This window comes from Cetorhinus maximus, chromosome 9 (assembly GCF_964194155.1).
Source record: "Cetorhinus maximus chromosome 9, sCetMax3.hap1.1, whole genome shotgun sequence".
NCBI lineage: Eukaryota > Metazoa > Chordata > Chondrichthyes > Lamniformes > Cetorhinidae > Cetorhinus > Cetorhinus maximus.
Window position 1 is genome coordinate 95,033,207 of NC_135887.1, and position 15,326 is coordinate 95,048,532.

At 44.4% G+C, this 15,326-nt stretch overlaps 1 protein-coding gene across 4 annotated transcripts in view; it reads left to right on the plus strand.

Annotated features, from left to right (window-relative positions):
- The window catches only part of abcc8 (ATP-binding cassette, sub-family C (CFTR/MRP), member 8), a 291,828-nt gene that overhangs the window by 152,655 nt on the left and 123,847 nt on the right, over positions 1–15,326 (plus strand). For all 4 annotated transcript variants that reach the window (XM_078549123.1, XM_078549126.1, XM_078549124.1 and 1 more), the window contains exons 12-16: positions 1,904–1,944; positions 3,033–3,178; positions 5,251–5,356; positions 5,642–5,752; positions 14,843–14,918. In XM_078549123.1, coding sequence (XP_078405249.1) covers positions 1,904–1,944; positions 3,033–3,178; positions 5,251–5,356; positions 5,642–5,752; positions 14,843–14,918 — 480 coding nt within the window. The remainder of the gene's footprint in view (positions 1–1,903; positions 1,945–3,032; positions 3,179–5,250; positions 5,357–5,641; positions 5,753–14,842; positions 14,919–15,326) is intronic.

Sequence of the window (15,326 nt, forward strand, 5' to 3'; positions counted from 1 at the left end):
CAGCATAGAAAATGCTCAGGACATTGAGGTGAGTATGATACGTGAAGGATCTGCGTGTGTAGGAGAGTGCTTGCACGAGGCTCCAAAAGGCCCTGCTACACACACACAAATCCCTCCAGAATCACACATTGGCTAGATGCTCCCTCTGCAGTGACAGGGGATGAGGTTGAGGGGCTCACAGGCAAAAGGGACTCGGAAGGAGAGGACAGCCTCTGAGGTTACTGAGCGGATGACACATGGGTGTCCAGCTGCCATTCCCCCTCCCATCGGATGCCCGGGGGCCCCAGCCTGACTCCTTCAGGGGAAGGACCACCAGGTTGTGAAGCCGAGCCTGCTCTAGATTTAGGTCCCACCGAGATGTGTGTCTTTGCACTGGTGGAGCGTGTGGATAAGCGCTGTGACAGGCCATCCAGGCTGCTTATTTCCAGCTCTTCAATGGAGGAGGTGTCCTCTTGGTTGGAGATGAGGACCTGGATGGAGCTGAGGGATTGGCTGGCTAAGGGTGTCAGTCGCTTGGCAGAGCTCCCTGTGAACCAGAGTAGAGATAACTAGTGCGTAGCAGCAGAGTCAAAAGCAGGAGAGAGAGCACTCACTTTTACATTGAGAGGTGGATGATGTGGTACAGGATCCTCACGAGGGTGTTTGCTGCCAGCCTCACCATCACCGTAGGCACAGTCCAGGTTCTCACCAGTCACCTTGATGGCATACTCCTCAAAATGAGTGAGGGGCTTAATGTGGGCCATTCCATCCCCAGTCTGGGACCTTTCCCTGCTGATGTGTGTCAGCTTCTCCTACATGGAAACAGGTGGAGAGAGTGTGAGCAGGACATATGGCACTGCATGGAATGTTGGTGTGGTGAGTGGAGCCATGGACAGGATGAGGACACGAGCTTGAAAGGTTATGAGCCTGATGGAGATGTGAGGGTGTGTGTGAGAGTTAGTGGTGTTGCCACTTGAGGTGTGAGATCCCTGTGGATGTGTAATGTGTTTGTGAGTCTGTGAGTTGAGAGTGATGAGAAGAGTGACTTCCTTGGCGGAATGGATGAAAGCAATCATCTTTTGCGGCACTGGGTGGCTGTCCTCTTTTGCGAGGCATTGGCACGGACCACCACTGCCACCACCTCCCATGGTGGATGGATGGTGCTGCTGGCCCTCCTGCAGCCACAGCAGGGGTAGAGGACATCATGGCGGGCCTCCACGGCGTCTAAAAGGTGCTCGAGGGATGCATCGCTAAACAGGGGGGCTGCAGTCTTTTTACCTTTCGGGGCCATCCTGTCTTCTGTGCAGCAGTCCTGGGTGGAAGCAGAGAGGTGTGCTTGTGCCTGGACTTTTAATGTGGTGCCTGGCGTGATGAAACGACAAGGCGATGGCATGGTGGGTGAATGAGAGCCCGCCCACCATCGATATGGCGTGTTTCCCCAGAATGCATAATTAATGCGGCGGGTTTGGGACAATACGGCGTGTGAAACCTCCATTCCAGCCAGCGGGCAAAATGTCGTTTTCTCTGCCCACTGCCGCACTTTGTGCAAACCTGGGATGATTCCGCCCTTTGTCTTTGTAGTTTAGTAGTAACATTCCCCCACTTCAATCTCAATGTGACTTTGCAGCAGGCTGGTTTTTTCAGGTGGTCCCCTTTTGGTTCTACTATCAATGAGGATGGATGGACAAGGATAACTGTAAGTGAAGCAAGTAGATGTCTAAGTTACTGCGACAGGCATGCATCATAGTGCAACACTAAAGTAGATGCTCCCAAATTGCAACTAACCTGTGATAATTTAGAACCCTGGGTCCTATGTCCTGTAAAATTCAAGCCACGTTACCAGAATGAAACACATTACCTGTTGTACTGTTAGTACTGAGCTGCTTTTACCTTGTAGCTTCACAAGGTTTTCTTTTATTTGCAGTTTTCATGAATGCAGCAATACCCATTGCAGCAGTTCTCACAGTAAGTAGCTGGTATTTAATTTGCTCTAACACAATGTATGATTCCTTTGCAAATATTAGCCTTGCACTATGGAGGCTGAAGTTATCAATATGTTAATAATTCAAAAATACACACAGATACAATTTACTAAGTAACTAATTTCTAAATCTTTTTTGGAGGCCAAGACTCCTTTTATTTAACTATCTGGCCTATGCCGCAAGTGGCTGACCCACTTCCGACTCTGCTTATTATCCCCCTGGGAACTGATGAGGCTAGTTTATCTAAAATTGCCATGTGTCTTATGCTCCGAATGTTACACCTAAATATTTCCTAAATATTTTCTTTTAAAGTCCTGATGGTCTTCTGGTGCAGTGCAGTCTGGCAAATATGGTGAATGAGACCCAAGCCTCAAAATTGCTCCAGCCTCTTCACTGCTGGTATGGGGTCAGTTGGCAACCCAAAAGTTAAAATCGACCTCCTTGAATTTTTGTACCTTTAAACGATGATTAATAATGGCCACACCTACCCGGAAAGAGTGGAAAGTAGTTGCCAACCTCAGGAAAATTAGTTCAGGCGCAGGGAGACCTAAACTTTCCTTGTGATCGAGGTCGCGAGGAGCACTCCTGCTGCTCTTGGTCCCACCAAGGAAAAGTAAAAATCCTACCCAAAAGACCTCTTTAGCTTTCTGATACACTTCACGCTGGTCTTCTTGTGGAAAGGTTGTGGCATCTGTGTCATGGTCTGTTTATAGTATTGGCTCCCGATGAACATGCATGACTTAGGAATCTATCGACTTTGGCATGGCCACTTAGCTGCCTGTACAGAAATATCCATTAGTATCTTGGAAAGGTGGGATCCAGGCAGCTTTCTGGCAAGTAAGTAACCCAGGCATTTTTAATGCTCACCCTCCTGCTTTTCATTGGACAGTTAGAATTAGAATCTCCAACTAAAAAGTGTTTAAATCCAAGACTCATTTCTGTTCAGGAAAGACTGAATTGTGCTTGTTCAATTTTTTGTGTGATTGCTTTGCAAATCTAATTTTGACTTCAAATGTATTTTTATTCACTCATGCAGAGGTGATTTCAATTATTTTTCTAATTTTCCAAAAGACTTTTGTTGTTCACACCCGCCTCTATGAGAATGCAGACCTCTCGCCAGCAGTGGCCTTCGCCTCACTCTCCCTCTTCCATATCCTGGTCACACCCCTCTTCCTGCTCTCCAGTGTGGTTCGCTCTACTGTCAAAGCTTTAGTGAGGTAAAATACCGTTCAAAGACCATAATGTTTGATCCTTTGGTCCACTTGATACTGTCACAATGCATGGGTGCTAAAACTGAGACAACAACAACAAGAGCAACAAGTGCACTTATGCAGTGCCTGAAATGCACAGCGCCCGAGGGAAGCTCAAATCAGCAGATCTGTCTCCATATAACTCCCCCCCTCCCCCCACCCAACACGCACCATTTTCACTTTGAGGAGGCAGGGGCGGGATCGAGTCAAAAATTGCAGGCGCCGGGAAAGAGGGCAGGAATCCTGGAATCGGGCTCCCCCGCAATTTTAAAAGGCCTCCAGAGTTGGCCCGACTCGGTGAAAATCCAGCCCAAATAATCAATTGGACCTGCAAACTGGCCATAGGTAATTGGTTTTATAATGCAGTGTTTTCCAAATTTTTTCCCATGTGACCCCATCTTAATACCTCAGACTTCATGTGATGCCAGAGTGAAAATATGGGGGGTGCAAGAGGTTTTGAGCATGGAGGGAGGCTTCAGCTGTTGAGTGGGGGCCCTTGTAGCTGTCGGAAGTCAGTCCAAGCTCCACAACATCCATCGCTGCACCTGAACAAAATCTCACCTGGGGTCACAACTCACCATTTGGAAAGCCATGTTATAGCCATGTAATCAATTATGTCTTCATCCCACATATTTTTCCCTTAATACCTTCTTTAGGGTGGGGCTGGAAGCTCAGGGGGCAGCTGGAAATTGGCCCAGGAACCTTAGGAGTCCAGGGACCCACCGGAACTGTCCTCAGCATATCCTCAGTTCTGCCAAGGCCTTTGGTAGTTTAAGTTCTCGCCAAGAATGAGAGGCAGGGGAGACCCAAGGACTCCTTGAGGTCCTTGGCTGTGGAGGTGGTGGGAGGGGAGGAAATGGAGGGCAGTGCGTGGGAGGACTCCTGCTCGTCCTGTACCACAGAGTCTTCATTAAATAGAATATAGTGAAAAATTTACCTTGGTCTCTTCTAGCCAGTTAACCCTTCTTCTCCTGGGTTGCATGTTGGGTCTCACACAATGCAGGACACCTCCTGACACAATGTTAAAATCACTATTGAGCCACAACTTCTGCACTTAAGCATGCCCATAGCTGACTGTAGCAAGAGCCTTGGTTGACTGGAAAGTCAGGGAAGATCAAATGGTGCCAGGCAGGAATGGACCTCTGACTGGTAAGTTGACTCAATCCAGTCTTAACACCTCTGAAGCACCATTCTTGCTGAGTGGGGGGAGTGGGGGTGGGTGGGGGGAGTGGGGGGTGGCTAAATTTAAGTCAGTTTAAAAACTACTGGCCAGAAATAATTCGGATTAACTTTTATATCATTTAATCTATAATGCCTATACCAAAGCATTGATGGCACCAAGCGGAGAGACTTACCTAAGAGGAGTTACTAAGTCGAGCAGGCAACTGAATTGATATGCAGATTCTGAAAGGAAAATTAGCATAGGTTTCTGTTTCGGACCACATTGCAGTAAGTGCTGCTGAAAGATGCATGTTTAGGCAATAGCTGGTATGTTTTACTACACATGCTAGTGTTAGCAAAAAAAAGTCAAAATGTGTTTCGTAAGCTTTAACCAATAAAGGAAAATATATAAAAGCAAAATACTGCGGATGCTGGAAATCTGAAATAAAAACAAAAATAGCTGGAAAAACTCAGCAGGTCTGACAGCATCTGCGGAGAGGAATACAGTTAACGTTTCGAGTCCGTATGACTCTTCATCAGAAAATATATTCCTGAGTTAGAACTGGATTAGGCCAATTGAAAACCCTCTTCTCACTCATCCCAGTTGGCTGAATAACCAATCAATATGCACTACATACAACAAAAATACATATTTAGGCAACAGAATGGAATGCAGCCAATGCCTGTGGACCTGTACTGCAACAAGTGTCCAAGAGAAAACAGGGTAACATTTTTAAAAGGGTTTGAAATATTTCTCACATCAGATTAAGCTGTTTTATCAGTTATCAATGCATGGCTAAGTAAGTGCACTGTCACATGTTTTCCTGACCCTCCCAGTATCTATTGATCCGCTATAAGTCATTATATTTTTCTTTCAGTGTGCAGAAACTAAGTGAATTCTTCTCGAGTGAAGAAATTGGAGAGGATCACAGTAAGGTTGTGTTGCAGCTGAACAGTGAAAATAATAGCAAGTACCAGACTGTGGTGAGTATAAATTGACATTGCTGCAATGCTGCCAGCCAGCTCCTCAATGCTATCACCTCTTTCTATCATTCCTGCATCCTCACAATCTGCCATGAAATGGAGTGACCCAGTAACTGAAATCCATCACATTCATTCCTTATATTAATCGCATCCGTATTGCAATTCACAAGCTATAACAAATGTGTTTATAGAATTCAAGCTATATGTGCCTGTGTATATTTATTTAATTAGCACTTCTCATGCTATGAACACTTACCCTTCCGTTTTCCACTCACTCCTGCACAGCCCCTTAAAGTTATTAACCGCAAACGGCCCAGCAAGGAGGAATGGCACAGTTATGAACCTCAGTCCAGACAGCAGATAAACATCACAGAAGGAGATGACGTTTTTATAAAGGTGAAATAATTGTCAATTATATCTACCTCTACAACAATTACTGTACTTGCTTTTTTTTATCTTTCTGAAGATGAAGATTGTTAGTTTTATAGTTTAGGTTTATTTGTTTTTATGATGCGCTTATGTTTTAAAAGAAAGTATTATTATTGTTGCAATTATGTCAGGTCTATGAAGGGCAAAAAAAAAAATAGCTGCCGGAGATGTAATCTGAAATAGTAAAACAGATCACAGATTCATTTGAAAAATTGGAGCACCACCTACTTTAAATTTACAACGAATGACTTCCATCAAAACTAGGTAACAAAATATGTGGGCGTTATTTTTAATTAATGAAATTTAACAGGCTTGTTCTGCACTTCTTTGAGTGAGTAAATGATTAAAGAAGTAATCTCTGTAATTTAAGCCATGATAGAAACATGCCAAATGCTGAATAACACCCATTAAAGACAACAATGTGCAGTGCTATTTGGGATCTACAGTAAAGTACCTGCCCCTGCAATAAATGCTTTGGGTCCAGTGTCACCCTACATTTCTGCAAAGCTCATTACCCCACATACAGTAGTTTCCCCTTTTAGTCATTTTTGTGTTTCTGATTGTTTAGGATTGGGGGAATTTTATTTTAAATCATAGGCATCATGAAGGACATAGAGGGTTCAAAATACATAGGTATATGGCACTAACTATGTTTTCAAGTGTTGCTGAATAGACTTATCTTTCTGGATAAGTACATTGCATAAACTGTGTTTGGCAATAATTTATCTGTGAAGAAGGTAGGACTCTATGCAATTGTTGCACTATCTCTCAGAGTTTCAAAGTTCAAAATTTACCACAACTTCCATTACCCTAAATCACTTTCTCTGATCAATCCAGTTTCATCTTGATCGTGCTAGTATTATACACTTTGCTGATGGCCATTGATACATATAAGGCAAAATAATATTTTTTATGCACCAGAATTCTGCATATCCTGAGACAACTGAAACTGGTTTTTATTTGGTTTGAGTAACAGTACTATGGTGTATGGCTGGTTCAATAACTCTTGTTACTTAAATTGTAAGAAACAAATTCAAATGGAGTTCAAAAGAGGCCTCACACCACACTTTAACAAATGACTGAAGTCACAGCTAGCAAAAAGGAAGATGGCTGAGGTTGTTGGAGGTCAATTATCTGAGTCCCAGGACATTGTCTCAGGAGTTCCTCAGGGTAGTATGAAGGTTAGTTGGATGGCCCAACCATCTTCAGTTACTTCATCAATGAACTTTGCTCCAGCATAAGTTCAGAAGTGTTAATGGTTGCTGATGATTATACTGTGTTCAGTTCCATTTGCAACTCTCCAGATAATAAAGCTATTCACAGCTGCATGCAACAAAACTTGGACAGGTCTGATAATGGCAAGTTATATTTGCATACACAAGTGCCAGGGAATGATCACCTACAACATGAGAGAATCTAACACTCCCTTGACATTCAACAGCATTGCCATCACCAAATCCCCACCATCAACATCCTAGAGATCACCATTGACCAGAAATTTAACTGGACCAGCCAGATAAATACTGTAGCTACCAAAGCAGGTCAGAGGTTGGGTATTCTGCAGTGTGGTAACTAAGTCCCTGACTCCTTAAAGCTACCATCTACAAAGTGTAAGTCAGGAGTGTGATGGAATACTCTCCACTTGTCTGGATGAGTGCTGTTCCAACAACACTCAAGAAGCTCAACACCATCCAGGACAAAGCAGCCTTAAACATTCAGTCCTTCCACCACTGGGGCATTGTGACTGCAGTGTGTACCATCCACAAGATGCATTGCAACAACTTTACCAGGGCTTCTTCAACAATACCTCTACCACCTGGAAGGACAAGGGCAGCAGGAACACCGCCATCTGCAAGCTCCCCGCCAAGACAAACACAATCCGGCTTGGAAATATATGACCATTCCTTCATCAGCACTGGGTCAAAGTCCTGGTACTCTTTAATTAACATTACTGTGGGTGTACTTACATCACACTATAGCATTTCAAAAAAGCATCTCACCATCACCTTCTCGAGGGCAATTAGGGATAGGCATTAAATGCTATGCCAGCAATGCCAACATCCCATGTAAACAGAATAAAACAAGTGGAATCCAACAGAGTTGGCTCCAGTCACACTTCCATGTTTCAGAGAGTCACCTTCCTCCCAAAATGTGCCTTTAATTCTCCAGATAAGGCAAACATAACAAATTAAAAATGGGCAGCAAATAAAACCTGATTTTTAGAAGAAATATACATATACCCAATTTGCATGTGCTATTTTTACTCATGGGCTGGACAACCGATGTTTAGAAAAAAGGAACACAAGGAATAGGAGCAGGAGTAGGCCATTCGGCCCCTTGGGCCTGTTCTGCAATTCAATACGATCATGGCTGATCTGTGTGTGCTTTAACTCTACTTTCCTGCCTGTGCCCCTTAACCCTTGATAATCTTGTAGGTCAAAAATTTGTCTAACTCAGTCTTGAATACATTAAATGACCCAGCCTCTACTGCTCCCTGGGGTAGAGAATTCCAAAGATTAACGACCCTCTGAGGGAAAAAATTCTTCCTCATCTCTGGCTTAAATGGGAGGCCCCTTATTCTGAAACTGTGCCCCCTAGTTTTAGATTCCCCCTTGAGGGGAAACATCCTCTGGCATCTTTGCTGTCAAGCCCCCTCAGAATCTTACATGTTTCAATAAGATCACCTCTCATTCATCTAAACTGCAATGAGTATAAGCCCAACCTGCTCACCTTTCCTCATAAGACAATCCCTTCATCTCAGGAATCAATCTAGTAAACCTCCTCTGAACTGTCTCAAATGCGAATATCTTCTTTTCTCTTCCCACACATAGTAGCACATGAGGCAGATGAAGCACATGCATACTGTTTATTCCTGGAATGGGTCGCTAGCTTATGGCCAAAGGCTATAGCTTGAGGGGTGCCACTCTGCATCAAGCATGGCTGACCAGGTGAATCTCCCACTCTTATTGTCTGACATAGCCATATTGGAAGGAAATTACAGGTTGATAATCAACCTGTTTGACCACATTATGAACACACCGTCCGTGACCATCAAGTCCTGGAATGGGACATGAACCCAGAACTTCTGGCTCAGTGGCAGGGATGCCACCCACTGCACGACAAGACCTCCAAAGCAAGTATATCCCTCCTTAAATGAATAGGCCAAAATGGTATGTGAAAGTTTAGGTGTGATCTCACCAATATCCTATACAGTTGTAATAAGACTTCCCTACTTTTATACTCCATCCCCCTTTCAATAAAGGTCAGTATTTCATTTGCTTTCTTAATTACTTGATATACCTGCATGCTAACGTTGTGTGATTCATGTATGAGGACACCTAGAACCCTCTGTACTGCAGCATTCTGTAGCCTCTTTCCATTTAAATAATATTCTGTTTTTCTATTCTTCCTACCAATGTAGATAATCTTACATTATACTCTATCTGCTGAACTTTTGCCCACTCACTTAACCTATCTATATCCCTTTGCAGACTTTTTATGTCATTCTTACAACATGTTTTCCCATTTGTTTTTGCACCTTACGCAAATTTGGCTACAGTATACTCTGTCCCTTGGTCCAAGTCAATAATATAGATTGTAAATAGTTGTAAATAATATCCACTTTCCTCTATGCCTCAGAAACCTGGGCAATAAGTAAAGACCTGTGGAAGAGGCCTTTGAAACATGGATACTGAGACATAAGCTAAAAATTGCTTATTCAGGCCATAGGACAAATGAAGAGGTGCTTGAAATAGCAAGAACAAAAAGAACTCCAAAAGTAACATCTAGAAAAGAAAATGTCAGTATTTGGCCATTTGAGCAGGGCTGAAAAGCTACAGAGATCTCTGCTAGAGATGACAAACATCACAGAGCAGTTGCAGACGAGCTATAGCAGATGTGTGGATGGCACAAGACGGATGAGCTTGACATACCATGACACCAGATCCCCTGATAGGAATAGCTACAAACAGCAGCAGAAAATAGTTGAGGCCACAGCACTGATCCCTGTGGTCCCATTTGTTACAGTTTGGCAATCTGAAAAGTACCCAATTTATGCCAACTCTAATTCCTATTAGTTAACCAGTCTTTTATCCAAGCTATTATGTTATCCCCAACACCAAGAGCTCTTGTCTTGTGCAGTAACCTTTTGCATGGTACCATTGGAAATCCAAATACACTGTTTCTATTGTTCCCTTTGATCCACCTTGCTTGTTAACTCTTCAAAGAATTCTCTTAAATTTGTCAACCGCAATTTCTCTATTATAAAATTATTTTGATTCTGCTTGATTGTAGGATGATTTTCTAAATGTCCTGCTATTACTTCCTTAATAATGGATTCCAGCATTTTCCCAATGACAGATGTTAGCCTAACTGGCCTACAGGTTCCTGTTTTCTGTCTCCCGCCTTTCTTGAAATAAGGGCATTACGTTTGTGGTTTCCCAATCTGCTGGGACCTTTTCAGAATCTAGGGAATTTTGGAAAATTACAACCAATGGATTCACTGGACGGAATTGTCCCAGATTTGCACTAAGTGCAGTAGAGGACGTAAAAAAAGACATTTTACCAGCTGGCCGCAATATGCAGCCACAGGAAACTTGGCATCTCACTGGCAGATAGCCTCCGATTTTCCCGCCACGCCGTTTCCTCACTATTTCCTCAAACCAGGCGCCATATTTAATCTGCAGCTGCAAGCACACTTCTCAATGTTTGCAGCCCAGGGCTGCTCCAGTGAAAACATGGTGCCAAAAGCCAAGAAAAGTACAGCCCCCTGATTCAGTGGTGCACCCCTGGGAGGCCTTCTGGATGCCATGGAGACCCGCTGCGATGTCCTCTAACTCCGCTCTGGCTACAGGAGGCCCATTAGTCTCACCACTCCAGCTTGGGAGGCAGTAGCAGAGGTGGTCAGTGTCAACACTGCACACAAGAGGTCAGACATCCAGTGCAGAAAGCAGATGAATGATCTTATCTGTGCCACTAGGATAAGGTAACATCTCATCACTCTAAACTCTCATATCACAGGCCCATCACACATTCACTGGCATCTCACTCACTACCAGCTCAAGGGACATCACCACCCACTGTCACACACAAACCCTCAGATCTCCATCTAGCCTCATCTCCTCTGGAGATTGCCCCCTCACTTTCACCATCTTGAGGCCACTTGCACAGATCAACATGTGCCCTCACACACACCCTGGAGTACCCTCTTTCTCCATTACAGCCCTCGCCCTGCAGCCATTGAAAAGCCACCCCCACCTTATGGCTGGCCTGGTAGGTAGAGACCTGCCCGTGAGCCCCCCTAAAAGTGATGTGGTGCTGTCTGTGAAGCCTGGCGCTGATGACCACAAGTACTGCCTGAAGCAAAGTATGCAAACAAACCTCAAAGACCCGAGCAAAGTGCAGCTTGCCAGGTGCATGTCATTTGAGTTGTGAACCACGTCGGCATGATGCCGAATGATCCAGCATGGGGGATGATTCTAGCAAGCTGGGCTTATAATGGGATGCTAAGGTATTGAAATTGGTTCCCAACGTGTGGTGGCGGGAAATGCAGCTCGCCATTAATGGGTGGAGTGGACGATCGCAAACTGGTTTCACGATGCCGTAAATCCAATTTTTGACCTTCCCACCATATTGTCCGATCACGCCCGCTGCCAATGGGACCGGACAATTCCGCCCACTATCTCTGCAGTCACTTCTTTTAAGACCCAAGGATGCGGGCCATCAGATTCAGAGGACTTGTCAGCCTTTCATCCCATTAGTTTTGCTGGTACTTTTTCTTGAGTGATAATAATTGTATTAAGTTCCTCCCTTTTGCCCCTTGATTTTCTACTATCCTTGGGATGCTTTTAGTGTCTTCTACCGTGAAGGCAGGTACAAAATCCTCGGTCAAAGTCTCTGCCGTTTTCTTGTTTTGGATTATTAATCCCCAGCCTCATCCTCTAAGGGACCAACAATCACTAAAAGAGTGACTACTAATGGAGCAAAGAAACAACAATAAGCAATGGAACAGTCAGTAGGTATGTCTAAGGGCTAAGGTTAGTAATAACAGAGGATTTTGAAAGCAAACCTTTATATCAGTGTCCTGAAGCACAGGGAGCCACTGGAGCCAGGGAAGTGTTACATTTATGGATAATGGATGAGGCTTCACCATCATGGGGAAAGGGAGACATGGAACAGTGCAAATGGAGAAAGCAACAATTCTAGTAACATAGAAAATTAAGATGGCTTTGTTTTTGCTGAAATTAAGCTACGTTCCATTCACCCATCACCCTCACACTTACCAACCTACTTAGGAGCTCCCAATTAAACAACACCAATGCTCTTACCATGTTCTCAAATCCCTCCAGAGCTTTGGTTCTTCCTAACACTAATCTCATCCAGTTCCACAACCCCCCCAAAAAAACGTGATCATCCAACTATAGCCTCCAGAGCATCCTCAATTTCAATCATTCCCTCATGATTGACCAAAGACCTAAGCTCTGGAACTGTCCCCACCCAAACCCTTCCTTCCCACCTCCTCTCCCCTCTCCAAAGACACTTCCCAAAATATACGTCGCTTACTAAACCCTTGGTTCTCCCCTCCAGTGGCTCAGTGTCAGAATCAACGACACTCCTATGAAGCACCCAATTCCATTACCTTAGAGGCACTTAACATAAAAACGAACAGATTACACACTCCAATGATGGACATGATATGGTAATTCACTAATGAAGATCAATAAAAGTGACGGTACTGGCTTTAGGGAAAATCTTGTTTGGCAAATAGAGATTAGTGTAAATTAGGTATGAGAAGTGACGTTGAGTTTTGTTTTCTTTAGTGCACCTTGTCAAATAGATTTAAAAACCTTAGTTAGATCCAAGATGTATGCTTGGTCATCATTCTCTAGCATTATGAATGAAGTTTTTCATAACCAATCAATAGCCCTCATCCAAGACCATTCATTGCAAGTACACCTAGGGATAAATCCTTTGCCTGAACGAGTGCATGTCATTTAAATTACAGCAGCGAGCTGCAGACACCTAATAAGTGACCTCAAGCAGCTTGCTGGTGAAGAAGATTTGAAGAGCAGGCTTCTGTAACGTAAGCATGGCCCTGGGGAAAGTGATGAAAGGGGAGGCGACTGGGAAAGAGGGTGATTGTGTCAGGAAGGGTAGCAGAGGTCAGGCAGGAGGGATCAGGGTGGGAGGGTGGGTAGTGATTAATTAGGTTTAGGGATGATAGAGGCAAGGATTAGGGCTAGAAGGCTGTGTGGGGAATGTGAAGGCTGAAGATGGAGGTCGGCGGAGGACAGAGGCTGTGATCAGGGGAGCCAGAGGGAGTTGGGGGTTAGTGACATTGCTGCTCCTCGCTGCTCCTCGCTGCTCCATATTCAGTTAAGCATGTTTTTAAACATTTACCCTTTTGGTAGTGGCCTGAAATGGTCCTACTGAGGACTGCCTGATAGGATATATGTAAACCTGATTTTCCTGAATTCAGTGACACTGAAGCTAGCATCAGCATCAGCTGCCTCAGAGGATGCTGATATTGCAGAAAGGGCTTCAAACAGATGATAGGCCTCTTATTTGTATATCCAAAGGAGCTAAAACCTGTTTCAGGAATTGGCCTTGGATACCCAGGACTGAATGTTAGTTCGGAGACAGGAGCAGGAGTAGGTGCTGTTTTGAGGTCAGGAAACCCAGAAGTATGGCTTTTCAAAAAACTGCAGTGTGTCTTTAATTTTTTTCTGTAGGTTTCTGCCCACAGAGGCTGGCCTTGTGTCGGGTAAGAGATCCTGCAGCACAAGGTGGCAGCCGAGATGGGCTGAGAGCAGCTAGGTCTAGTGGGGGATGTGAGAGGGGTGGGAGAGATCATGGGGGCTGGTAGTGGTGGTCAGAGTGGGGAGTCTCCAGTTGTGAAGTGGTTTGCCACTGTGGAATGGAGGTCCGATCAGAGGGGGATCGAAATACAGGGCTTCAATTTGCAGGTGGTGGGGATGATTCCTGTGGTGGGGGGAGATAGCAGACTAATGAGACTGATTACAGGACTGATGGGTGTGATGGTGATTAGATGGTGGTTGGGGGAGGGGGTCCGATTGTTGGAGGGTATTACTGGATGGCTAGCTGGGCCTGAAGGAAAGCCTGCTGCTTCTGGCCTACAAGGAATGCTGTAAAGATAATCACCTCATTAAGGCCATTCTTGCCTCATTTTGTTTGTTTGGTTTCCCTGTGCTTCTTCAATTCTATTCTTGGGAGGTGTCAGCTGTGGCTCAGTTCATAGCACCCTCGCCTTTGAATCAGAGGGTTGTGGGTTCATGTCCCACTCCCGGAAACCAAGAACTGTGATTGTACTCGAAAGAGTTGCAATCTGTGACTGTTGATAACTCAAAAGAGTTTCAATTCTATTCTTGGGAGGTGTCAGCTGTGGCTCAGTTCATAGCACCCTCGCCTTTGAATCAGAGGGTTGTGGGTTCATGTCCCACTCCCGGAAACCAAGAACTGTGATTGTACTCGAAAGAGTTGCAATCTGTGATTGTTGATAACTCAAAAGAGTTTCAATTCTATTCTTGGGAGGTGTCAGCTGTGGCTCAGTTCATAGCACCCTCGCCTTTGAATCAGAGGGTTGTGGGTTCATGTCCCACTCCCGGAAACCAAGAACTGTGATTGTACTCGAAAGAGTTGTAATCTGTGACTGTTGATAACTCAAAAGAGTTTCAATTCTATTCTTGCAACACTCAAAGATGCAGAACAAATACTCTCCCAGGTATTTGTGGCGCGGCTGAGGCTACTGAGCTGTCGGCCAGCAGCTCTTGGGGGCTGGCTGTTGTCCTTAATTGGGTGGCAGCCACTTAATTAGTTGCCGTCCACAAAACTCAAGCCCCACTGCCCGTCTGTGCAAGCTGGGGACAGGCATTTCCTCCCAACGTTGGGAGCTCCGCACAAATGGTAAATTCCCGGTGAATGTCAGCGTATTCTGGGCATGTAAGAATAGCTGTTCCTGAAACTGTAATGTTGATCCCTGATGTTTAAGAGCTAATTGTATTTTACAGGTTTTCCTAATACATTTTAATGTGACTGCAGGTGACAAATGGATTTTTTACCTGGACATCTGATGGAGCCCCAACTTTGTCTAACATTGAAATCAAGATCCCTCATGGTAGGACAGTGAATGAATTAAATTAATAATGAATGAAAAATGTCTCAGTAATAAACTTGTTGTATTGACTGGGCACATGCACTAACCAGCTCCTGTTACCTGTGGATAGTGTAGAGTTGAAGCTGCTGAAATCAGGAGTTGTGCATTCCATTCTGTTGAACCTAGTCGTGCTATTCAGCTGAGTTTGTAGAAATGTCCAAATTCACATTCTGAGGTGCATTGAATTCTTGCAAATTTGTGACGAACAGGAACCAGTTAACCCCCAAGTTCGCTTTACCTTGAACTGCCAGCAATGTCACTGCGATGAATCTCTATGATCCGCCTTTGTTTATGGATTCTGAAATGGAAACAGAGATAGCCATGATTCTAAAACTAGGGCTGAGTAGTGTTAATAACATTTAAAAATTC